Source organism: Protopterus annectens, chromosome 10.part0 (assembly GCF_019279795.1).
Source record: "Protopterus annectens isolate FY-2018-M chromosome 10.part0, PAN1.0, whole genome shotgun sequence".
NCBI lineage: Eukaryota > Metazoa > Chordata > Ceratodontiformes > Protopteridae > Protopterus > Protopterus annectens.
The window spans coordinates 1,374,834,675-1,374,862,411 of NC_056744.1; the positions used below are offsets into that span (position 1 = coordinate 1,374,834,675).

General features: G+C 37.8%; 1 protein-coding gene across 1 annotated transcript in view; it reads left to right on the forward strand.

Annotated features, from left to right (window-relative positions):
• LOC122814283 (calcium-activated chloride channel regulator 1-like) overlaps positions 1 to 27,737 on the forward strand; it is a 2,127,707-nt gene that overhangs the window by 1,015,614 nt on the left and 1,084,356 nt on the right. Inside the window, exon 13 of the mRNA XM_044086873.1 lies at positions 4,698 to 4,862. Coding sequence (XP_043942808.1) covers positions 4,698 to 4,862 — 165 coding nt within the window. The remainder of the gene's footprint in view (positions 1 to 4,697; positions 4,863 to 27,737) is intronic.

Consider the following 27,737-nt stretch of genomic DNA (forward strand, 5'->3'; position numbering starts at 1 on the left):
CACTGTCACACAACAGTGCAGTGTGTATGTATATGTGGTGGCAATGCACAGGTGATGAAAGTACTCTGAAACTGGGGTGGGGGGTTCAACCTGACTGGTTAGAGGGAACTAGCAAGACAGGATGCAGTCCTGTGGACCGAAGGTATATCCTGAGGGGTTACAGGCCACAGACAAGACAAGTTGCAGTCTTGTGAGGGTTGCGGGGGGGGGGGGGTAGTTCATCTTGACTGGCTATCAGGGACAGGCAGGACAGCTTGCAGTACTGTGATGGTGGTCTTAATTGCAGGACACAGGCAGGCTCTATCACAGTTCTGCAATGTAGATGTCTACACACTGTTCCGAATGAACACAGACAACAGGAAATGTTACAGGGTATGGTGGGCCTCCAGTATGCTATTTCCACAAGTGTAAGAGACAATAAACATGGCTTACATATCTACAGCCCATTAGTGCACAGTGTCAGAGTAATTAAAGTACAGCGGGAGTACAGTTTGCAGACAAGTGCTGGCAAGCATGGACTGTCATAGGTTCATAGGTAGGTACTAGGCTATCGGCGCTAGGGCATAATTAAGCCTAGCCAAAATGTCTTGGCTTTTGCCTCCCACATAGTTTAGTTACCTGTGCCTCTGTCTGAAGTGATTCCTGGGGTAAATTTCCTGTTTCCCATCCACTCATCAAGATTTTTTTTGAAGAGTGCTAATGAGGAGCTCTGCCTCACATATAAGGGAACTTTATTCCAGAGCAAGGGAAGTCTCTGGGATACGAATCTGTCCCTCCAACAAGTCCTGTTCATTGTTGAGGTAAGGTTTAGGTCCCTAGAGTGTGCAGCTCAGATAGATTGGGTTTTCCTTAGGTGGAGCAGGTACAGCAATTCAGTGTTTGATATAGATTTGTATGTCAGGCAGAGATCACCTCTGAGTAGTTGGTATGCGACCGAGTATAGTTGGAGTTTTTTTAGCCTGGTGGCATAGGTCATCTGTTTAAGGCCCGTTATCCACTTGGTGAGGTACTTTTGAGGCCTCTCCAGTTGTTGCAGGTGTCTCGTAAGGTACATCCCAAATGTGGCATTGTACTCAATAATGGGTCTAATGAGTGGTGAGTAGAGGGGAACAATGACTTCCTTTTTTTTTTTAGATGCAAACCCTTTTGTGATTAGGTCGGCCATATAGAAGGATTTTCTAACCACTTTGGCGATGTGGTTATCAAAGGAGAGGTTACTATCAACCAGGGTCCCTAGGTCTCTTATCACACTCTTTGTGTTTAGTGAACTGCCACCTATGTGGTAGTTCATGGGTACTTGTTTTTTTTCCGAAGGGGATGACAATGCACTTTTTGGCATTTAGCTTGAGGCCAAGGTTTTGGCACCAGGTATCTGTTTCAGTGAGACCCTTTTGGAGGATATCTACGTTAGTAGGAGACTCGATTATGTTGCCCAGTTTGCAGTCATCTGTGAACTTTGTTACCCATAGTCCCTCTGTGTTTGCTTGTACTTCAGAGAAGTAGATACCAAACAGGAGAGGTCCCAAGACTGAGCTGTGAGTTACTCCACCTGTCACAGGTTTGGAGTTGGACCTAGCACTTCCTATTCTCACCGTGTGGGTTCTGTCCATGAGCCATTTGGCAACCCATCTTGTAACGTAGGGGTTTATATTAAGGTTAGTGAGCTTGTCTATAATTCCTGAGTGGGGAATGGTATCAAAGGCCTTTGCAAGGTCAAGGTAGGCCATGTGGACCACCTTTCTCTTATTGATGGCTTTGGTAACCGTCTCAAAAAAGTCAACCAGGTTTAGGAGACATGACCTGCCCTTTACAAATCCAAACTGGGTAGGGTCTAAGGTTTGGAGGTTCACAATGTCGCTGTTTGGGTGACTTTGGGTACTGCATCAGCAACATTTTCCATAACACCTTTGCTTTTTCCAAGGTAGGTAAACCATTCTGTTACACAAAAATGCACTGTGAGGCAAAGCCTTCCAGACACTTGCAATGCATCCATCAGCTAGCCCCCTCAGTATAGCCTGCTCTGTCACTATAATTCTTCCCCTTTTAAAGACAGGAAATAATTAAGTTACAGCTTTGTTGCACATGAGTGTCCTCTTGTCCAGCAAATACATAGGTGTTACACCTCTGATAAATTTGCAGTTTCCTATCCATTTGTCCAGATCATGTTTGAATTGGGTCAGGGAAGTACTTTGTTCTCCAGGGACTAGAAGCCTGTTTGAGAGCAGTGTAAACTCTTGTGAGATGTATTTGTCTCCCCAACATGTTGGATTGCTGGAAAGGTTAAAATCCTTACAGCAGGTGTTTCTGATGCTATTGTTTTTGCAGTTATGGAGCAAGTTCATCAATACAGGGTCTGAGGAGGCCTTAAAGGCTAGGCAGAGGTCTCCCATTAGCAGGTCATAGGAGACTGAGATTAGGGAGAATAATCTAAGGTGGTCGTCATAATTCATGTGTTGGTCACCCTATATTCTTTTGGTAAGAAATTTCTGTGGGTGTTCAAGTTAAAGCATGTGCCTTTGAAGGTGCCTACAAAATGGAGCATTGTACTTGACGACTGGTCTAATAAGGGCTGACTACAGGGGATTCTGGCCATCCTGGACCTGGATGCAATGCCTTTACACTGAAGTTATGCCATAAAAATCAACTTCCTAACTGTAGCAGATACCTCAAAGGCCAGATCATTATCTACATAGGATCCTTAACCACTGTTTCTACTTTAAGATATGCATTATCAATGTTGTAGTTTAAGGGTGTGGATGATTTACTGAAGGAGATGATTATGCCCTTTTTTGCATTTAGTTTCAGGTCACAGTTCTTACACCAATTGTATGTTTGTGTGAGACTCTTCTCAAGGATTTTTGTGTCCTCGGGGGATTCTATGACCCTCTTGAACTTGCAGTAGTCGACATACTTGATCACCACAGTCTATTTGTATTGGCCCAGATGTCCAAGAAGTAAATGCCAAACACGATTGATTCTAATACTGCTCCCTGGGGAACTTCAATTGTGACTGTCCTTTTAATGGGGGTGGACTCACCTATTCTTATCTCATGCATAATCTGTGAAAGTCAGTTGGTTACCTAGTGAGTGGCCTTTCCAAGGGCACAAACCCTGTTTCAAGGCTAAGATTAAATAGCTTTGTTAAGGAGGGCAGATAAGTCATGTTTCAAGCCATTTAGGAGCACTCTGGCATGTTATCAAGACCTATGATGCTGTGTTCTTTGCCTTGGAGAAAGCATTTAGGACCTGTTCACTGGGTATAACAGAGGGTGGTGTGGATTTTAGTATCTCCTTATTGGTGACCTGTGGGATGGGTGGGAGTTGATGTTTTACTGAAGATTGCATTAAACTTATCTGGCAGTAGGTTCACAATGCCATCTGGTGTGATAGGTACCATTTACCACCAGTTTGACTCACTGCTGCATATTTCCCTTCTTCTTCTTAACATAACTGAAGAATGCCTTATGGTTGTCTTTAGCCTGGGATGTCATATTTAACGTAAATTTGGCTTTAGCGGTCTTGACTAGACTCTATATCTGTTTGTTAAAGTTTATGATTGCATTTTTGTTATGTTTACTGTGTTTAGCCTTGATTTTTTTCCTCTTTTTGTACAGGTTGTTTATGGCTAGGGGCCACCAAAATGGCTTATTTTGGAGATTTTGTTTTGCTTCTTTCAAGTGGGAACAAACACCTCTATACAATGGCTGCAGTGGTGGTAGAATGCCTGGGAGAAGGACACAGCACAGGCAGCTGAATTATTTTAGATGAGGAGTGGTCAAATTTTGCCAATGGATCACTTCAATGGTAGATTATTTGCTTTAGAATAATTGCTGAACATTCTTGGGTTTGAAGGGGGTACCTCTTCCAGTATAATTTCAAAATATACCAACACTTTGTGGTCTGACCTTGTTACAGAGGATGATACACATGAGGGGGTTGTGTAGCAGTTCCCCATATGTGTGAGGATCCAAGCTGAGCATGTTGCTCCACTTGTGAGCGTTTCATTTGTGTTAACACAGTCCAGAAATTTCTAGGCCTACCTAACTGAGAATGTGTGGGTTTCCCACTTTATTGAAGGATAGTTGAAGTCTCCCAGAATTACTGTGTTAGGTCCTATGCTTAGCAACTCAAGTTTCTTTAGGTATCTTGTGTGAGTGTTCTGGGTCATGGAGGGGGATCTATAGCTAACAATGATATGATGGGAGGTTACCTGTGGTGGTTTGCTTATGAAGAATTTCTAGCTCATTATGCTAGAAATTCTCCTTAGATAGATAGATAGATATAGTTAGACATATAGATGGCTATAGATATAAATATCTGCTGTTCTCATACAGTATCTCTAGTTACTAAAAATACAGCAAAATGTATTTTGTGCTGCAGTTTTTTGTGTTTAGTAGTAACACCAAACATCATATGACAGTGGGTACAAAAGTCACACTTGTAGAGACATAATGATTTTTTATGTAAAATGTTCATGAATGTGAAGATTAATGAATCATAAACATTCTTTACACTTCATAACAAAGGACACACTTAAAGGAGTCATAATATATATAATGGAGCTATTCGATAATTTCAGGTTTCATTTCTGGATATTCTTTTTCTTTTTTATTCTGTAAACAGGAGGAATGAGATTTCATAAAATATTGTAAATGCCTACATATATTGTCACACTGTCTGCTCTCCCTTTCATTTAGATCCAGATGTTGCAAGGTGTGATGGAATTTATTCGAGATATTTCACCTCCTTCACAGGAAGTGGCCGATATAGCCTAAAGGTCCGAGTTCAGGGAAAGGAAACAACCAGTTTAGCAAGCAGGAGGCAGAATCGTGCTGCATACATACCAGGATTTGTTGACAATGGTAAAAATAATATATATATATATATATATATATATATATATATATATTGTATTTCTCTCACTGTATGTATCATATATTTATTCACCAAATACAGTTTCAAGAACTATAAATGCTTAAGGTACAGATCTAGAAAAATATTTACTAAGATAATACTGTTACTTTGACACTGGCTCTAATGAACTTGATAAAACATGATAACGCATATGATAATTCTATAATGGCTACAAGCTGTTAGCTATTTTTTTATACTTCATTTTATTTCATTACTTTATGTGACTATATTTTTCTCTCTTTCTATATTCTGCTGCTTGATTAAATCAAAGTTTTCTTTAATTCCACCTCTAACTGAATGTCCATGTACATTTAAAGGCATTTTACAATATAATGACAGTCAGCAAGTTATTCCCATGTGGGATATATTCAAACATTTATACAGTATATATGTAAATACACATTTGCTTAGATTACTGCATTTTATCAGAGGAAATACAGTGGTGAAAATTTTGTAGTTATGTTAAAATAGTTTCATAGGTTTGGTGAACAAGCTCAAGGGCTATTAGCTTGATGCCTCAGATACCATATTGGAACTTAAGGGTGTCCATGTAGTTATCTAGTCCTTCTAGAAAGCATGGATTTTTGGTCTGAGTTTAATTAAAAGAGGAGTCATTGAGATCTGAAGTTATCATGTCTTACAGTATGGTTGATATTAATTTTTAATGGGATGGATGCCTTCTTGGGCTCATGTTATTCGGGTGTATTCTAAGCAATGAATTTCAAATAGTATGAGATCATTTACTGATCTGTGTGTGTTGGACACAGATCCCTTCCAAGAAGACAAAAGGTTAGAGTGAAGAAAGAGAGGTGCTGTAGTCTTGCCTTTGACTATAAAACAAGCCCTGAAATCTTGGAGTGTCTCATATAGTTTGTGAGTAGGCTGCAGAATTGAGTGTAATATTTTTTTCAAAAAATATGCAAATTATTAGGAATTTAAAACAACAAAATGAATAAAGAGACACACAACACATAATGTTGTAAACTATTATATATTTCTGAATGATTATATATTTTCCTTTCTTTTCAGCTATTTTTAGAATTAACTTTTGTTTGAAATACTACCATTTGTCACTGTAACTAAATTTTAAGTCTACAAATCATTTTACCTATAGAAGGAAATGTTCCTTAAATATGTGTGAGTGAGTGAGTGAGTGAGTGAGTGAGTGAGTGAGTGAGTGAGTGAATGAGTGAGTGTATGTGTGTGTGTGTGTGTGTGTGTGTGTGTGTGTGTGTGTGTGTGTGTGTGTGTGTGTGTGTGTGTGCACAGAAAGACATGCTAGAACTTGCTATACAAGCAAGTGTCAAGGGTAAGACTCTAGCTCTGAGTGGTATCCTCTCTTCCCTGAGAATGATGCCCAGGTTTAAGGAAAAGATAATCGGGTTCTCTAAGTACCTGGTGTCATTCCAGAGGTGGTCAGTTTTGTTGCCTGCACTGGAACAAGATAGTTGACACTCCAACATACTTTTTCCTCTTCCTGTCCAAGGGTTTCTTCATACTAGTCATCTTTGCTGCCCCATTGTGTTTTTTTTAGGTAAAGTTCATCTAATGAACATCCCATCCTAACAAACAAATTAAATCTTAAATAGGTTCATAGGTTGGTACTAGGCTATTGGCCCTAGGGCCTATACAAGCCTAGCCATAACAATTCCCTGGCTATTTCTTCCCACATTATTTACTTCCCTGGACCCCTGTCTAACAGGGTGACTGACGTGATCCTGGGATGAATTTCCTTTCTGCCATCCAATCGTCAAGGTTCCTTTTGAAGAGGGCCAAAGAGGCACTCTGCTTGACATGTATGGGCAGTTTATTCCAGAGTCTGGGGAGTCTCTGCGTCAGGAACCTATCCCTCCAGCATGTTTTATTTATTGTGATGAAAAAGTTTAGATCCCTGGAGCATGTGGCTCTGAGGGACTGGGATTTTTTTAAGTGTAGCATGTCCAACAGCTCTGGGTTTGACATGGCCTTGTATGTTAAGCAGAGATCGCCTCTGAGTAGACGATATGTGACAGAGTATAGTTGGAGTTTTTTAAGGCAGTCAGCGTAGAGCCTATGCTTTAGCTCTGTGATTCTTTTAGTGAGGTATGTCTGTGGCCTTTCCAGTTGTTGCAGATGTCTTGATAGGTACATACCAAATGGGGCGTTGTATTCTATAATAGGTCTAATGAGGGATGAGTACAGTGGGACAATGACCTCCTTTTTTCTGGATGAAAAGCCCTTAGTGATGAGGTGTGCCACATAGAAGGATTTCAAAACAGTGTAAGAAACTTCTCTGTGTGGAAGATTTTCAGTCCATATATTTCTAGTTAATCACTGTATATTATTCAGATCAGACAATAGTAGTAGAAGTAGCGAACGTAAACTCGTCAAGTCAAAAAGTAATAATAGAAAATATATAATTCTACAGCATTACTAAGTATTCGAAAGTAATCCAAGCAAGGCAGGCAGTCTGTTTCCAGTCAAAAATCCTTTATTAAGTACACAGACAAGCGATCCAAGTAAAACAAAAATAGAGTAATAATTTCCTCACAAGCTTTCTAAATATATATATGCTTTTTATCAGGCATGGGAGTGGTTTATTGTGCTGTAAAACAAAGTGTTATTGGTACACATGTTAAATTCACATCCCTTCCCCCATCAGTGTGACATTCGAGCTAGTCCTGCCCTACCTAGTAGCTGTCATAATAATATATAGCCCTAACGTACTTTAATGGTACATCTTATTTAACCAAATTATTAAGTCTGTGATTTTATACAAGGCAATATACTACATGGCTGGAAATATATCAACCTTAGTTCATTTTGTGATCAAAAATTATATATAAATATATACATATAGATTTTGCATGTAAAAATCAGTTTCTATTTTCATAACCTATTGTTAACAAAGATCGCTTTCGTCCTTCTAGACTTCTTCAGGTCTGTGTACAAGAACCCTAAAAACCTATATAATTGTATAATTAGTTAGTATTGTTATTACCATCATTTTGAATAAAGTGGAAAAAAAGAGAACCAGAAAAAAGTAAAAAAATATATGTATGATGATGGAAACAAAATATACACTTAAATTTCAAATGATTTAAAATGGTATTTAAAACCAATTTGTAGAAAAAAATAAAATAAAATACATTTAGTCATGTAAACAATTTGGCAATTTTCTAAGTTCCAGTGCACTTTTAATTGAACAGTAATAGTTTAGTCCAGGCTTTCTAAAAGAGTTCAGCTTTAATTGCCACATGAGTTCCTGTTTTTCCAGAATATTCGGGATGTCTCCTTCAAGATCGCCCATGTCTATGCGATCCAGGATCTGGAACTTAAAACCTGTGTGTCTTTTATGAAGAGAAAGGTGTTTGGCTAGTGCATTATTTTTACATCCAGAGCGGATTTCTGACATATGACATGAAATCCTTCGCTTGAGTTTATTTACAGTCTTGCCCACATAGAATGCATCACATTCATTGCACTATGCCCTGTAAATTACTTTTTTAGTGTTACAGTCACCCCCTGCACTGGTTTTAATGATCTTCTTTAAATAAGGCAATAAAAACTATCACCTTGCTGTATAAATATACAAAATGTACAATTAGTTTCACATCTTTTAGTGCTTTTCTCACATGGTCTAGGTTTAAATTCAACAAAACTTCTAATATTCCTGGCCTTCCTATAAACAAATGATGGGGCTTCACCTAAGATGTTAATCAGAAAAGGGTTTCCTGTGACAATGTCCCAGTTTTCTTCAATAATATTTTTGATACTGTGATAATCCAAAGTGTATGTCAGGATGCAGCTATTTTTGCATTTGTTATTCTCTGTGGGATTACTTAACATCTTTCTACTGGGGAGGTTGAGTGAAGGTGCTTCAGTCCTTTTCAGTTCTATAATGGGTTCCAGGATGATTTTTAACATCTGACTTTCATAGCCTCTCACTAGAAAATCATTCTCTAAGTTGTTCAGGTTTCTCAAAAATGGTTCCATCTCTGTGGTGACTCGTGCTAATCTATAACCTTGGGATTTCACTACATTATACTTGGATTTTGTAGGATGTAGACTTTTACTGTGGAGTAATAAGTTAACCCTCGTTGGTTTTCTGAATAGATCAGTGGTGATTCTGTTATTGTTGATGTCCTTGGAAATCTGCATATCTAAGAAAGTGGTTGAAGTACAGCTATGGGAAGAGGTAAACTTCAGGAAGGGGGTTGTTTGATTGAGGTAAGTGATAAAATCTCCAAGCTGCAAGGTGTCACCTTCCCACACAATAAAGACATCATCAGTAAAACGTAAATAGCATGTGATATGCCGCATGTAGTCTGTGTTGTTTAACACAAAGTCCTCCTCCCATTGAGACTTCGGGGATACCACGGAGATTACTTGTTTTTTTTTACATAGAAGGATTTCCTGACTGTTGTGGCAACGTGGTTATCGAAGGTGAGACCACTATCCACCTGTGTCCCTAAGTCTCTTATCATTTGTTATCAAATTGAACAACGTCAAGGTGACCCTTCCCAATGTCCAAAGTCTTAACAATATACTGCTTGGTCTGGAGGCACTTCTGCATCTGGAATGCATCCATGTTTCTGTATTTACTGAAACATGGTTCAAATAAAAAGATAGTTCTCCCATGTTCCTGGATTCTGTGGCTACCATGTCTTTAAGCCCACTGGCAACTTTGGCAGAGTCTTAGTGTTCAACCATGACAGCATCTCTTCAAAAGTGACACCCAGAGATCCCTGCAATGGGCTCACAGATCTACAGATGACCTTAGGGAAGCCAAAATATCAATTACAGCTTGTTATCAATCTCCTTCCAGTTTCCTAAGATCATGAACATTTTGTGGAGTACTTTAAAAATATCCCTAGAAGTAGTGGCTCATTAATCATTGACAACTTCAACTGTCCCTATATAAATTGCTGCACCTACATTTCCAACATAAGGTTTGCACAATGTTTCTTGGACTGGGTAAACAAGAAAAAAAAAATAATCAGGGATGAGAACATTCTGGACCTGCATCTCCCCAGCATGACTTCAGCCTGTTCCCTCCCCATGACCTGTCCCTCATTAATTAAATCAGACCACTTACTGGTTACATTTACCCTCAAAGTATTCACTCCCTGATGACCAATGCACCCTCTTTAGAGACTTCAGAAAAGCAAACTGTTTACAATTATACAACAAAACCTTTATGTTCACCATGAAAACTCCACAGTAGACTCAGGATATACCTGTGCTAAGGATCTTTATGTCCAATAAAACAAATCCATTGATCAGGTTATCCCTCCCAAAACCAAATATAGATAGGTAAATAGGCAAATTTGAAAACAAATGACAGAGGAAAGAAACTGATGAAATTACCATATAAGGTCAGAGTCTCTCAGCTGAAGATAAAGCCTGCCAAAAAAATATAATGGCAGCTACTAAGACAAACAAAGGAACCATGAACTCAGGTTAGCAACTAAGTTATGTTCAACCATCTTCAGCTACATTAGTAAACTGAAGAATAATTCAAAATTCATCTCAGAACTTTTCTATAAAGATGCCTTCCACGCTAATCTAAAAGACATTGCTAACATACTAACAAACATGTTTGCTGCCAAGATCTCCCCTGAAACTATCATCCTAAAGGATTATGTCCTTAGAATAGTATCAAAGACCAAAACAGTTATTCCAAGTGTCCCAACAAAAGCACCGGGTTGTCTAATAAATAGTGTCAACTGTAATCTTGTGATTAACTCTTTAAACTGTTTAACCTATACTAGCCAAAGGTAATTTCCCCTGAATTCTGGCACACTGAATTGGTGATGCCTCCTTATAATAGTGGTCCCAGCATGGACACAGGAAACTATAGGCCCATAAGCCCTCCAAGTCTTGTCTGTAAAGCTATGGGGAGCATCATCACTGACCTCATTAATGATCACACCAAAAATCTGAATAGGTTTGACCCACAAAAATTCTGCCTTGAAAAAAGGTGACAAACTGAGAATACAAATGAAACACACCAACCAGTAAATAACAAAGAATAACCACGAAACTGGAACCACACCAACATATTTTAATTTAACACTTTCATCTTGACAATGCAAAACACTTCATCAGAATAAAACATAATTTAAACAGCCACCTTATATACCATTCAAAAACACCTGATTGGACAACTACAAACTTTCATTCTACATTTAAAGATATAGTACAGTAAAACCCCGCATGAGATTATCTATACAAAAAGTTAAACATATATAACATACAAACAAATATAATTATTTTTTTTTGCTTTTCTGTATGGTTTTGTACAAAATACCATGCTAAACATTAAGGAATTTATTCAACTAGAAAAAAAAACATTTAAAATATATGCTGTATGTTACCACATAAGAAACTGCAATGGTTTAATATTCAGAACTGGCTTTTAGCTTTAACACACTCTGAATGGAACATTGGTCATTCAGTCCTGGAGGGGTAACTGCATTTAGTTTAAGCTGCCATTGCAGTTTGCTGAACTCCAAAAATTCATTATATGACCCCCCCTCTCTGTCCCAAATGTACGTGGTCAACCACCATGAATTTAAGTATGTTGTGGAAAAATAATCACTTGTTTTGCCAGAACGTTGTTCCTGTCCGTCTTTCTAATACTTGTATTTAATTACTCAAGGTTTGATCTCAGTTTAACTGATTTATCTCTTCTAAATAAAGGGTTAACCTTTATTCCTTCACAGAATAGCTGTTTAAGTGAACTTTTGACTGATTTACGAATATTTGGATGCTCTGTAGCTTTGAAGTTATTGTATTTAAATAAGCAAACTACACAACAATTAGGTTCAAAATTTTGTCCTAAACGGAAAAGTAATTTTTTACCTTTAATATCCAATGTAGTTGATTGTTTTGTGAAATTATGTGAAAAAGATTTTTACGTTTATTTTTCAAAATGCAAGTGTTGTTACTTTAATATAAGCAATGCAGAATGGTGTTCATTACAAGTTTTGTGTAGTAATATAGATTTAACCATAAAGCCAGCTGACAAGGGTGGAGGGATAGTACTGTTGAACACTCAAGATTACTGTGATATTATGAATGAAATGTTACGTGATGTTAACACTTATTTATTGATAGATCAAGATATATTGGATAAATTAATAAGCAAGATACATAATGATTTATATGACCTCCTGATGTGTAGACAGATTAGTTTTGATCTTTACAATTACTTTTTAATAGAACACCCACTTGTACCTTATATAAAAGGTTTGCCTCAGATACACAAAAATGTTTTACCATATGCGTCCCATAGTGGCAGGTGAGAGAGATGGATAACAGAGACTATATCTATGTATATAGAGAAAACACTCAGTCCATTGGTTAAAAATATACCCACTATATTAAGAGACACTTACCAACTAATTAATGTACTAGATTCTTTATTTAAAGGAGGATTGCCTAATATGTGCCTGTTGGTCATTCTAGATGTAAAAAACCTGTTTACCTCAATTCCCAATGATTATGGAATAGAAGCCATTAGAGACTTAATAAGTCATACTCCTGATTTCACTAATGATGAACAAATATTACTGTGTACTTTATTAGACATAATTTTAAATAATAATGTGTTTATGTTTAACAATCAATTATATCTGCAGAAATGGGGTGTCGCTATGGGTACCCCATGTGCTAATACATATGCAAACTTGGTAGTCTACTATTGGGAGAGGCAATATCTCTTTAACAGTGATTTTTTCACAAAAATCTTAATGTATAGGAGATTTGTAGATGATATACTATTCTTTTGGAATGGTACTATAGATGAACTAAAAGATCTTGTTTGTTATTTAGAAAGTACTACTGACTTCCTTAGATTTACAATGGAATTTTCTACCTTTCAGGTTAATTTTTTGGATATTACTATTTCAAAAGATCTACATGGCTACTTAACTACTAACTTATATAGGAAGACATGCTGGAAGAATACGTTGCTTCACTTTGACAGCATGCATCCGCGCTTTATATTTTCTAATATCGTTAAGAAACAGTTTATTAGGCTTACCAAGCTATGCAGAGAGATTTCACAGTTAATTGAACAGGCTGATTTATTGGAATATTTATTTATTGAAAGAAGTTACAGTAGCTCTATGGTTAAAAATTTGAGAGAGTCAATTAATAATAAAGCTATACATGGAATTGAACAGACTTATATTAGACAGAAGGGCTTGAGATATGTTAGCCATAATAAAAGTGATCAAAAAGTGACCTTTATGACAAGATTCACTAATGATAATAAAGAAATAGTGAAAATTATACGTACAAATTGGCACATACCTATAGTAGATCCTGATATAGGTAAATTAGTAGGTGAAACACCAAGCTTTACATATAGAAACAGTAAAAATCTGAAGAGACTGTTATGTTCTGACCATAGTCATTTAAATATTAGGCAACCCTTTAAAAAAGTGAAGGTTTTTGGTACCTTTCCATGTGGTAAGTGTAATTTTTGTGATTTGATTAGTGACACTCGGGAGTTCATACACCCTGTTTTGGATTATAATTTCAAACCTAGATTTTTTGCTTCTTGTGACAATGCTAATCTTATATATTTAGCGACCTGTAAGCAATGTTACGCCTTCTATGTCGGCATGACAACAAGAAGGCTAAAAGATAGAATATATAATCATTCTTATGATATCAAGAAACAAAATCCATTAAATGCTTTAGCCAAACATATCATGACGAATGAGGGCCACATGTTTACATTCAGGATGCTACAGTTAGTAGTCCCAAATAAGAGAGGAGGGAACAATATGAACTATTTGGAGACTATTGAACTTCAATGGATTTTTAAATTATGTGCACATCAAGCACCAGGTCTTAATCAATCTATTATGATAAAATTAATTCTTGAAGCACGTAGTTTGAAATAGTTTACATTATTGCATAGTTTATGTTATAAATATGATGTTTTTATAAGTTGTGTCCTAGTAAAGTTTTGTTATTTTATTTTATTGTATATTATGTTATATATGCATCAGATTTCATGTTAGATGTTTTTATATATATATGTCTCTATAGTTGCACATATATACATTTTTAGATATTATATATATACTTTTAGAAAGTTTTTCATTGATATTTACTGCATGAATTATTTTGTATTTTTTACATTTATTGAGTTGATGAGCTTTTTAAAAAATGGTTGGAAAAGACTTTAATAGCCTGTCTAACTAGTTAATAGATTGATATGTTCAATTATTCAATTGTTAAATTAACTGCTATATATAAAATGAGAGTTTTTTAGTTGTATTTTAAGATCTGATGAAACGTATATTGGTTGTACATGAAAGTGCTTATCTTTTGTATTAAAATTTTAAATTTTATTTTGCTTTTTTCGTGGTGGTCCTTCTTCGTTTGTTCTTACATCTTTCTAATACAATAAACATGTTGATAAATCCTAGTACAGAACTGGTTGAGAGTTTTTCCCACAAAGTATGCAGGACATTGCTGGCAAGATGCTAAATATACCACACCCTGCGATTTGCAACTATATTTCTTTTTAAGTTTTATGAACCCATAATTATGGACATTAACCAAGTTACATTTTAAAATGTGTTGACATTTAGTACAGGACCCACACTTAATCATCTTACCCTCTAAATTAGTTGTCTCTTCCCTTTCCACCATGTTTTTATACATACATCCTTCTGGTACACTATTTGTGGTCTCTCCCCCACAACTTTAATATGTTTGGGGTCCACCAAGAAAATTACCCAGTTTTTCTCAATTATATGTCTTATATCATAGAAATCACTGTTAAAAGTTAAAACTAGTGCTGTACTGAAGTGGTTCATAGATTCCTTATTCATAACTTGAGACTGGTTATTCAACCCTATACCCATCAATGGGGTGAAAACTCCCCTAAGTCTTTTTTGTACCACTTCATTGAAAATATCACTTAAAAAGTTCTCCGGGTACCCCCTTTTTATGAACATTTCCTTCAAAACCCCACATTGTGTCAGGAATTAATCTATTTCTGAAACCATCCTTGCCAACCGGCCGCATTGTCCTTTTACCAAGGATTTTTTCTAATGAATAGTGTGGTTACTAGAGTAATGCAACAAAGTGTTTGAATATGTGGTCTTCCTGTAAATATTAGAGGATAATTCACCTCTTAGTCTGTTTTTAAGTAACTTAATGTCCAAATAACTAATTTCCTCTTCTGATACATTCATGGTGAATTTAAAAAATGTAGTAGTCGTATGTAAGTATTGAAAAAAATCATTTAGTCTGTCTCTCGTACCTGTCCAAAATATAATGATGTCATTCAAAAAACCTGCAAGATATGTCCATGAATCTGAGAAATTACTGTTTAAAACATAATTCAATTCCCAATAGGCCAATACTGTGTTGGCAAAGGAGGGGGCACACGCTGCCCCCATGGCCACTCCAATTTTCTGCTTAAATAGTTGTTTTTCAAATATTAAGAAATTATTCTCCAGCACTATCTCCATCAAGGTAGCCAAAGTAGAAATGTTGGTGTGTGTAAAGTCAGTGTATTTACTCAAATACTGAAAAAAAAATTCTATACCCAAGTTATGGGGGTTCACAGAAACAAGATCGACAATGTCAATAGTGACAAAAATGAGGTTTTTCACTATATGAATTCTGATCAATATGTCCCCAAAAATCCCAAGAGTCCTTGATATATGTAGGATGTTGTAAAATTACCTGTTTTGTGTGTTTGTCTATGTATTGGGCTATATAAAAAGTTTTAGAATCCCTAACATCTACTTCTGGATGAAAAGGGGGATCTCTTAGTCCCTTATGTATTTTCAGTATCCCAAATACCATAGGGCTTTTTGGGCAAGATACTTAGATATTCTAGTTCTATCATGGTAATTTGGTCAATTAAGCTTAAGTCTTCTAGACACACATCCACCTTGTGATAAGCTATATTCATTTCATTAATTGAAGATTCCTCATATATGTCAGTAAATAAGATGGAAAACATTTTACTGACGTAGTTATTTTTGTTCATAATCACGACCCCCTCCCCTCCATTGTCAGGTTTCATAATTTGGATGTTACCATTGTTACATAGTTGTTTGAGTAAATCAGACTCTGCCCTGGTTAAGTTAAAGGAATCTACTTGGTTATTTTTTTGATGTAATAACTCATGAATTTCACATTCACACAGCTTTTCAAAGATGGAAATGACTGGAAAAGAGGGGGGTATGAATGTGCTAGGTCTAGAACAACCTCTATTAGGTGTACTACTTGTAGCAGTGTCTTTAACATAAAAAGCCAAATTAAGTTTCTTGGTGAATAACAAAGTTTAAAACTTCCTCAATTCTGGATTTTCTACAGGGAACAAAGGTGAACCCCTTTTCAAATAAATTTGCACAAGACTCAGTAATGTTCACCTCACTATAATTATACACTTTAAAGTCCCCTTCAGTATTAAAAATAATTTTCAAGACCTCTGCATCTGAAAGTGTATTTAACTCACCAGTGTCCTGTAATTCTGCAGAAAGTGTGTTCAATACTTCCCTCTCCCCCTTCCCCTCTGATTCACATATTGACCCCTGTAATAAGTGTCCTATCTGTAACTGTTCTGAAAACCCTCCCTCTTGTTCCTCAGTCTTTCAGACCTCCTCAGATGGGGGTGTACTAAAGGGTCTGCCTTCTCAGAGTAAGAAGGTGACTGATTATAAGATATAGGTTCGGCTTCCCTTGCTTCACTTTCAACTTCACTGACAGTAGAGTTTGTTTTATAAATAGGGTTTAAGGTGTATGCAACACCATTCAAATACTCTCTTTCATCTCTCATCAGTTTTTTTAATTTTTCTATCATGTATTTCTGTCATAGTACAGTCAACCTTTACAAAAACATTAAAATATACATCTTTTTTAGAATCACATAACAAATCCATATGCAAAGTGATATCAATTCTATTAATAGTTTCATCAAGTTCATAGCAATTTTCTGTCATTGTCATTTATCAGTACCTTTAAAAGTTCACAGCCATGCCTATTAAATAAGGCTAAATGTTCCTTGTGTAAAACAGAATCCTTCTCTAACCTAGAAGGAAATTTCCAATTCACCAGGATTCTTAACAACCCTTGACAGACATGCACCTAAACGATCCATTAGAACAAAATCCAAACCTGCCCCAAAGATACCAGACAAAAAATTTTACATAGAAATAAGTCCTGGACTAAGTGGAGAGCAACCAGAAATACCCCAGTTCACCAAACCTTTAGACAGTTGAGAAATGCTACAAAAAAGCAATTCTCTCTGATAAAAAAGCTACTTTTGCAAACTGCAGCAAAATCACAACACTAATCCACAAAAGTTCTGGGCAAGCATAAATAACCTCCTTCACCCTGGCCAGTCTAGCACTCCTTCCCCTCTAGGGTCAGAAAACAATACCTCCCATCAAACTGCCAATACCTTTAACACTTTCTTCACAAATACCATATAATTTCTAGCCAACCAACTAGCAACAGATAACTCTGATCTACCTAACTCCTTACCTCATAATCAGCCTACATTCCAGCTAAAACCCATCCCTATCTCCTACATCTATAAACTTATCCACAAACTCAAACCTTGTACCCCCTCAACCGATAACTTACCATCTGAATACCTTCAGCAAGCTGCCAAAGTAGTCGCCTATCCTATATCCATCCTGATTAACCGTACCATAACCTAAGGAACCATTCCAGATCTCTGGAAAATCTCTCATATTATTCCCTTACACAAAGGAGGTAACGCTGCTGACTATTCTAACTACAGGCCTATAGCCCTCCTTTCTCCAATAGCCAAAATTATGGAAAAATGTATTCACCAACAGCTTATGAACCACTTACTAAAACATAACATTCTAGCTAACTGTCAGCATGGTTTCAGGCCTTATCATAGTACCACCTCAGCTCTCCTATCCTTCACCAACACCATTAATAATAACCGCAATAATAACAGCCTCTCATCAGCACTTTTTCTCGACCTGTCTAAAGCCTTTGATATGGTTAACCATCGCCTACTCTTGAATACTCTGTCATCCTTCTCTCTTGACACCAAAGGAATTCTCTGGTTTAAGTCCTACCTTAGTAATAGACAGCAAGCAGTCCTTTGGGACAATCAACTATCTTCTCACCTTCCCATTTCCCTAGGAGTCCCTCAAGGCTCCATTCTTGGTCCACTCCTATTCTCATTATTCATCAATGACCTTCAAATAGCCATTCCTCTAACCACCTGTATACAATATGCTGATGATTCTACAATCATATGCTCTGCCAGCTCTATATCTGAACTTCAGTCTTTAACCCAAACAGCTTTTAACACTGTAGAGTCATAGTTCTCTAGAAGGGTGCCTTCTTTTGAACACAAAAAAGACCAAGCTACTATTGTTTACGCCAAACAGTAAGTTCCCCCCCCCCATAGATTTCTCCATTCAATCTAGCAATGGTACCCTTATATCCCCAGACTTTTCCACCAAACTATTAGGGATTACAATTGATAATAATCTCACCTTTGACATTCACATTAATAACACTATTAAATCTATTAATAAAAAACTAGGCTCCCTATATAGGATAAAACCTTTCCTGACTCCAACTGCCAGAAAAACTATTGCCCACTCCCACCTAATTTCAACTCTACTGTATGCAGTTCCCATATATACTAATCTAAAAAAAAGTAATCTTACCAAACTATCCAACTCCTATAATAGTATTGCTAGATTTGCCACTGGAAACCCATATAGAACTCACCATTGTCATAACCTTCATCAACTAGACTGGCTGGAACTAAAAAACCTTCTGATACTTTCCCAACTTACCATCACTCATAAAATTGTTTATCAACCTAATAATACACCAGTACTAAACAACCTTATATCACCCTATAAGAATCTTGAGTCCTTACGCTCCTCCAATAAACTACTTACTAGGACCACCAAGTCAAACAACTTAGCTGGTGACTCACTATTCTCAAATACCAAGGGAAAACAATGGAACGTCTTGCCCTCTGACCTTACCACACTTCCATCCCTCTCTCTCTTCAAGCTAAGTCTTAAGACATACCTTAAAAATCACTGGCTATGCCCTTGCTGTTACCCAGACTGATCCTCTGGATTCTCATTGTCATCTCTTGGCCTCCCACTCTCCTACTCTTTCCTATTTTCTCCCCTAAATTAGAAGGTACTTAAGTAATCTCTACTACTTGACAACAATTAGATATCTTTTCTGCTGAGCTATCAATGTACCCTGTTGGTAGTATTCCCTGCCTCTTGATTAATATACCCTCCTTTTTTTTCTCCCTTCCTTTTTTTCTAATAATATGTCTAGTAAATAATTCTTAGGAAAAGTAACTGCCTACATAAACTAGATTTACCAAAGATTTAAAGTATTTTCTAATAATGTCTTGGGATTGCCCTAGACTTACATGCTGTAAAATGTTCTGTAAATGTATGATGTATCTAGTATAGTATGTCTTTTTGTCTTCCTAGAATTTATAGCTAATTCCTTTTTGTCTATTTTAAACTTTTTGGTGTGGTGGTGGTATGTTTTACAATTGGAGCTTTTCTCCTCGGGCCTCTGCTGAAAATGGAAATATATCCAGCTGGACTAGCCCGGTTAACAAATGTTAAATAAATAAAAAATAAATAAAAGCCTCAGCCCCTTTGGAATACGTTCAACATGAATGCACTCTGCCAAATATTTATTCTCTAGTTGTAATCTCCTGTATTTCAAAACAGCTTCTTCAAAAAGTTTTAGTTTATCCACCAACATGCTGCTTTCAGAAGCTAAAGCAGGCTCAAAACACCATTTATTGTGTGTTGCAAGCCATTCCTGTAAAGAGGAAGCGCCATTGTACAAAGCCATTTCTCCCATTGGACCATTCCTCCTGCCAGTCGACTGGATCTGCGAACCCAATTGGTTCTCCTCCCTTGAAAGTAGTCTTTGTGCTGGTGTGATGTCATACCCACTGGAACTGTATGAAGCTGGAAAAATAGAATGAGCTTGAGGTGGCTACTCTTCCTTGCCTCTGCTGGCAGCCCAAGAAGGAACTTTTGTTAAAATCTGATTAACCAAGTCTGTTAAATCATTAACTGACTTTTGTAGTTCACAAACTGTAGTGTGCAAATGCTGGTCCCCAGTCTCACTGTTATCCATAAGGCACAAACTGAGAATACAAATGAAACATACCAACCAGTAAATAACAAAGAGCAACCACAAAACTGAAACCACACCAACATATTTTCCATCTTATTTACTGACATATATGAGGAATCTTCAGTTAATGAAATTAATATAGCTTATCACAAGGTGGATGTGTGTCTAGAAGATTTAAGGTTAAATGAACAAATTATCATGATAGAACTAGAATATCTAAAAGTGTCTTGCCCAAAAATCCCTACAGTATTTGGAATACCAAAAATACACAAGGGACTAAGAGATCCCGCATTTCGTTTAGTAGTAGTAGATGTTAGGGCTTCTAAAACTTTTTATATAGCCCAATACATAGGCAAACACACAAAACAGGTACTTTTACAATATCCTACATATATCAAGGACTCTTGGAACTTTTTTGGGCATATTGATCAGAATTCATATAGTGAAAACCTCATTTTTGTCACTATTGACATGGTTGATCTTTTTTCTGTGATCCCCCATAACTTGGGTATAGACTGTTTTTTTGAGTATTTGAGTAAATACACTGACTTTACACACAACAAAATTTCTACTTTGGCTAGCTTGATGGAAATATTGCTGGAGAATAATTTCATAACATTTGAAAAACAACCATTTAAGCAGAAAACTGGCGTGGCCATGGGGGCAGCGTGTATCCCCCTCCTTTGCCAACATAGTGTTGGCCTATTTTGAGTTGAATTACATTTTAACCAGTAATTTCTCAGATTCATGGACATATTTTGCATGTTTTTTGGACGATATCATTATATTTTGGACAGGTACGAGAGGCAGACTAAATGATTTTTTTCAATACTTACATATGACTACTATATTTTTGAAATTCACCATGAATGTATCAGAAGAGGAAATTAGTTATTTGGACATTGTTATCTAAAACAGACTAAGAGGGGAATTTTACTCAAATAGTTACAGGAAGCCCACATATTTGAACACTTTGTTCTATTACTCTAGTAACCACACTATCCATTAGAAAAAATCCTTGGTAAAAGGACAATCCGGCCAGTTGGCAAGGATGGTTTCAGAAACAGATGAATTCCTGACACAATGTGGGGTTTTGAAGGAAATGTTCATAAAAAGAGGGTACCTGGAGAACTTTTTAAGGGATATTTTCAATGAAGTGGTACAAAAAAAGACTTAGGGGAGTTTTCACCCCATTGATGGGTATAGGGTTGAATAACCAGTCTCAAGTTATGAATAAGGAATCTATGAACCACTTCAGTAGAGCACTAGTTTTAACTTTTAACAGTGATTTCTATGATATAAGACATATAATTGAGAAAAACTGGGTAATTTTCTTGGTGGACCCCAAACATATTAAAGTTGTGGGGGAGAGACCACAAATAGTGTACCAGAAGGATGTATGTATAAAAAATATAGTGGAAAGGGAAGGGACAACTAATTTAGAGGGTAAGATGATTAAGTGTAGGTCCTGTACTCAATGTCAACACATTTTAGAATGTAACTCAGTTAGTGTCCATAATTATGGGTCCATAAAACTTAAAAAGAAATATAGTTTCAAATCGCAGGGTATGGTATAGTTAGCATCTTGCCAACAATGCCCTACATATTATGTGGGAAAAACTCTCAAACAGTTCCGTACTAGGATTTATCAACATGTTTATATATTAGAAAGATGGACAGGAACAACGCCCTGACAAAACAAGTGATTATTTTTCCACAACATACCTTCAAATTTGTGGTGAATGACCACGTCGATTTGGGACAGAGAAGGGGGTCATATAATGAATTTTCGGAGTTCAGAGAACTGCAATGGCAGCTTAAACTAAATGCAGTTACCCCTCCTGGACTGAATGACCAATGTTCCATTCAGAGTGTGTTAAAACTAAAAGCCAGTTCTGAATAATAAGCCATTGCAGTTTCTTATGTGGTAACATACAGGATATATTTTATATATTTTTTTTCTAGTTGAACACATTCCTTAATTTTTAGCTTGGTATTTTGTACAAAACCATACAAAAAAGCAAAAAAAAAAAAATTATATTTGTTTATATGTTATGTATTTTTAACTTTTTGTATAGATAATCTCATGCAGGGTTTTACTGTACTATATCTTTAAATGTGGAATGAAAGTTTGTAGTTGTCCAATCAGGTGCGTTTGAATGGTATATAAGGTGGCTGTTCAAATTATGTTTTATTCTGATGAAGTGTTTTGAATGGTCAAGACAAAAGCACTAAATTAAAATATGTTGGTGTGGTTCCAATTTCTTGGTTATTCTTTGTTATTTACTACCTTGTAAAAGGTATGTCATGTATATTAAATCTTGTAAGTTTCTTTGAAAAGGTCATGCAGGTAATGGAGAGTGGTCACACTGTCCATGTAGCCTATCTTGACCTGGCCAAGGCATTCAACATAATACCACATGAGGAAATTGCAAGTAAGCTAATGGTCTTAAAAATCAATCCTTATGTAGTAAGATGGATTGCAAACATACTCAGAGACAGAATGTCCATTGTCAGAGTCAATGACAACTCCTCAGTCAGCGAGAAGGTGGTTATTGGAGTTTCCGAGGATCTGTGTTGGACCCCATTCTGTTTGGCATTTATTGCTCTGACCTTAAAAACTGATAATAGGAATCTCGGGTTAGCCAAACTGTAAGTATCATTTACTTTCACCCTTCAGAATGAATTAACACAAGTCAGCACCTGGCACACCTTAAAAATGGCTTAACTAATCACCAAGAAATGCAGTTTCATGTCCTTTGAGAAATGCCAAATTGCTACAGCTTATTGCATTAATAATATCTTTTTCTCAAGCGAGACAATGATTAATGACTTGGACATCTCAGCTGATCCATTTCCTTTGATCACTATGTGGCAGACATAGTTAGAAAAGCCTTCTATATCTCATAATTAATTGCCAAAGGTACTAGGGTTGCCACCTTTTCAAATGCCTAAAGTGGGAAATTTTTGGTACAAATGTCAGATTTTATAGGGCAAAACATACCCATGACCGGTACATAGGACAGAACTTCACTTTTTTGTATAAATAAAAGCTTATTCTTGTAGCATTTTGGTCGCTTATTCTGTTTCTTATAATATTTAGGTGTTTCAGATACAGAATAACTGTTTTATGAAACTATTACATAAAATATAGGAAATGTTTGTCCTAAAATCTCAGGACATTTGCCATTTTTTCGATTTTGTTGCAGGACACAACTGCCTAAAGAGGGACTGTCCCTTGCAAAGTGGGACAGGTGGTATCCCTAAAATGTACCTCTTCCAAAGTCAAAAGTTACAGTTTCCTTATACTCTGGTTTGGTTAGAACCTTAGTTGAATATAACATGCCCTCTGACATGTATCTTAATAAATACATCAAAAAACTAAAAAAAAAAACAGTGGTTCCTAACAAAAAGCATTTCTGGTCTCAAAATTCTTAGTTACCAGAAGAAGCTGGAATCCTTGTCCCTGTATCATATAGGCTCTTGAAGGGAGAGCTTAGGTTCATAGCTTACTACTAAGCTAACTACCCCTGTGGGCCATTTTAAGCCTAGCCAGTTATCCTATGCGAGGATCAAACCCTGCACCTTGTGTTTGTAAGGTAAACACTTTAACTATTATGCCAACCTCCCACAGCTGCACCTTGTTTATTGCACCTCCAAGAATCCTAATGTTCATCGTGTTTCACTGTTGCAGTCATTACACTTGGGTTATCCTGCTGGCAGGCTACCCACAGTCGGCCTGAATTCCAAAGTCCTGGTCTGGCATTGGTTGCTGTCACCTCTTCCCTGACGTCAGTGCACCAGGGGTATAAAAGATGCAGCCGATGCCATTTTCTTCAGTCTTTCATGCCGCGCAGTGCCCGAAGCAAAAGCAGTTCGCAAGTGCCAGTCGGCCGACTTCTGAGATTTTCAAAAACGAATTTCAGATCCAAAGTCTTCATTAAAGCTAAGTACCCCATTGGGGAAACTTTTTTCTTGCTCCAGACCGATGTCAGAAAAAGTTAACAATTGTATTTCTTGTGGGAAGCAAATACCTCATAAGGATTTCCATTCTTACTGTATTCCTTGCCTAGGCCCTGATCACAACATTGCTAGCTGTCAGTTTTGTGCTAGATTTAACCAACTCACTATTAAGCATCGGTACAATTTTGCCTTTCATTACTTTGGCCAAAGATTCAATTATATAATGCCGTCGGAACAGCCGACGACCGGAGTTTATAAAAAGCGCAAGGAAAAAGAAAAGGACAGGCATCAGAGGTCCAAAACCGACGACGAGGCTTCCGCTAAGACAGTCGCCGGTTTGTCAGTTCTCAATGAGGCGCTTTTGCAGCCCCTGATGCCTGCTACCTCAGAGCCACAGGCCGCTGGCGATTCCCACGTGGAGCCAGCTAGGCCTCTGGATACTCAAGGTATTAGGCACTCGGAAACTATTCCCTCAGATGGGTCTGGAGCCGCTGAGCAGGCATCGGCTTCTGAGGGTGTTTTCAGACCTACACAGTTGTATTTAAAGTCTTCATTAGCTTCCAAAGCAAAGACTAAACCAACTCTAAAGACAAAGAAACAAGTACAACATTCTCCTGGACAGACTTCCATGCCTAAAAAACAGATGCTCAAAATGGCCGAAGACCTAATTACCTTGATCAGGGGTTCCCATCCCCCTCCTGATAAGAGCCCTAGGCAAGAGACAGAATATGAATCTTCAGATCAGGTTTCCATTTCCTCTGACTCCTCTTCTGAACAGGAATACTCTCTTCCTCCCTATGAGGATTCTGATGCTGAAGAATTTATCCCTTCTGCCTCTCCTCCTGAGGATTATTCTTTTGGGGAAACCCTGCATACCATGAGGAAGCACTTCCACTGGGAGAGCCAAGACTACTCAGAATCAAAGGAAAGGCTAAGAGATTTTCTTTTACTATCTCAGCACAGGCCTCTTGCTATTCCCCCTGTGTTGGACATTGTAGATGATGTATTTTCTGAGTCCGGCCTTTCTCCTGACTCATTACCCCCTGCCCCTGTTAAGCCAGACAGATACTACTGGGTTCCAGATTCACATAAATTTCTTTATAAAAACCCTGCTGCTGACCCAGAAACTATTTCTCAGGGTCCCAAAGGGTCAAGGCTTCTACTGCAAAAAACCCAATCCCCTCTGATAGGGATTCAAAAGCACTAGACAGATTGGGGAAAAAGGTTTACACGTCTGCAACTTTGGCTGTGAGGGCTTTAAATTGTCAATTTCATATGCTTAAATATCAGCAATAATTAATGTCACTGCTAAAACAGAAAATATTGACAAATTCTGATTGTGCAGAAAATAAGGAAATGCAGGATTTATTGCATGCAACTGAACAAGTGAGAAAGCATACATTGCAATGTGGTTTTGATTCTCTGGAGGCCTCTTGCAGGACCACAGTTACAGGTTCTGTCATTAGGAGGCATGCTTGGTTAAAGGAACAGAATCTGCCTGATCATGTTAAAGCAAAATTATTAGATGCTCCATTACAGCATGATACTTTATTTGGTGTTAAAGCAGAGGAGGTGTTGAAGAAAATGGAGGACAAGGCGAAGTCTATGCAAACAGTAAAGGATTTTTTACAGGTACAGCCACCCAGATTTAGCAGGAACTGGCCTACAAAGAATTTGTCCTTTCCAGTGTCAGACATGCCACAAGGAGGCAGATACCGATGCCCCAGAGGCAGATCCCAGCCCCCAGGGTTATACAGGCCTAAACAGTGGGGCGCTTCTACCTCCAAAAGCGGAGAAGAAAAATCACAGCCATACAGGAAACAGTCCCAATGACTTCCCTCTACCAGCACCAAGCACTTATCTTTTGGCAGCCTCCTTAGGGGGAAAACTAGCACTTTTTTCTCAAAATTGGCACATGATCACCCAGGACAAATGGGTCTTGAATATAGTGTCCCAGGGCTACAGGTTCCACTTTCACACCTTGCCAAGGGCAAAAGGTATGCCAGACCTGCCACACAATCAATGGGCAGAGGCACAAAAAGAAGTTTCATCCCTCATGGACATGAGGGCCATTCAGCAAGTACCACAGCAAGAGCAGGGACAAGGATTTTACTCAAAACTTTTCTTGGTACCCAGAAAGGACAAAGCCTGGAGACCAATACTGGACCTGTCTATTCTAAATACATTTCTGGACATTCCAAAATTCAAAATGTTGACTCTGCAGCAGCTTCTGCCCATGCTGGGCAAGAAGGCTTGGCTGGTAACTTTGGACTTAAAGGAGGCATACCTGCATGTCCCAATCAGACAATCTTGCAGAAGATACCTCCGATTCATAGCTGGCTCAATGCACTACCAATTCTCTGCATTGCCCTTTGGCTTATCTACTGCACCCAGGGTCTTCACAAAATGCCTGGCACCAGTAATTGCATTTTGCAGACAAAGAGGAATTCAAAGATATCCTTACTTGGATGATTGCCTTATTCAAGCAGAGAACAAGGATATTCTACTAAAGCATCTGGTGTTTGTAAAAAGATTATTAATTTGCCTAGGGTACACAGTAAACGAAGATATATCAAAACTAGTACCCTCTCAGGAGATAATATTCCTGGGTGCAAGCTTAAATACAACTCCCCAGATGGCTTATCTCATGCCAGACAAACAAAGGCAACTGATTTCTTACTTCAAAATGTTGGCAACAAAAACCCAATTATCTGCCATTAAAATTATGCAGGCTTTGGGCTTCATGGCATCCTGCATTCTGCTAATTCCATATGCCAGACTGCATATGAGGAAACTACAATGGTATCTAAAAAGTGTCTGGACTCAACATTGCCACAGCCTGGAAACATTAATTACCCTCATTACTTGCCTGCAACAGGAGTTTTGATGGTGGGCACAGGCCTGTCACCACAACAAGGGACAGCCATTCAACCTACCCACAGCCAGGCCATCAATAACAACAGATGCATCAGATTATGCCTGGGGGGCCCACATGGCAGGAAAATGTATTCAGAGCACATGGCCCACAAGCCAAATGCATCTTCATATCAATCAAAAAGAGATGCTAGCTGTTCAGAATGCCCTGACAGCTTTCAAGGATCTACTTCATCCAGGTCAACTACTGATAAGGACGGACAATACAACAGTCATGTGGTACATAAACAAGCAGGGAGGCACACATTCCTACCCCCTCTGCAGACAAGCCATGACTTTGTGGGACACAGCATTGACTTATCAAGGACATCTGCAAGCACAATTCCTGCCAGGAAAGAAAAATACTCTGGCAGATGAACTAAGCAGAAACCTCGTGGATCCCCACGAGTGGAAACTGGATCCACAAGTCTTCAGCATGATAACAAAGAAATGGAGATGTCCAGACATAGATCTATTTGCCTCCCCTCACAACTGCCAACTACAGAGATTCTGCACAAGGACTTATCACAAGCAAGCATGGAAAGTGGATGCTCTATCCTTCAGCTGGAAAACCCTAACAGTATATGCCTTTCCTCCTCTGCCTCTCCTCCCCAGGGTACTCCTAAAGGTCAGACAAGAGAAGCCAAAAATTATTCTGATTACCCCAGACTGGCCCCCGCCAGCACTGGTACCCAATCCTAAAGAGCTTGTCTCAAGGCCCAGCCTGGCCATTACCTCTAATTCCTCACTTACTGACCCAACGAAACAATCAGATCCTGCACAGCCAACTCAGG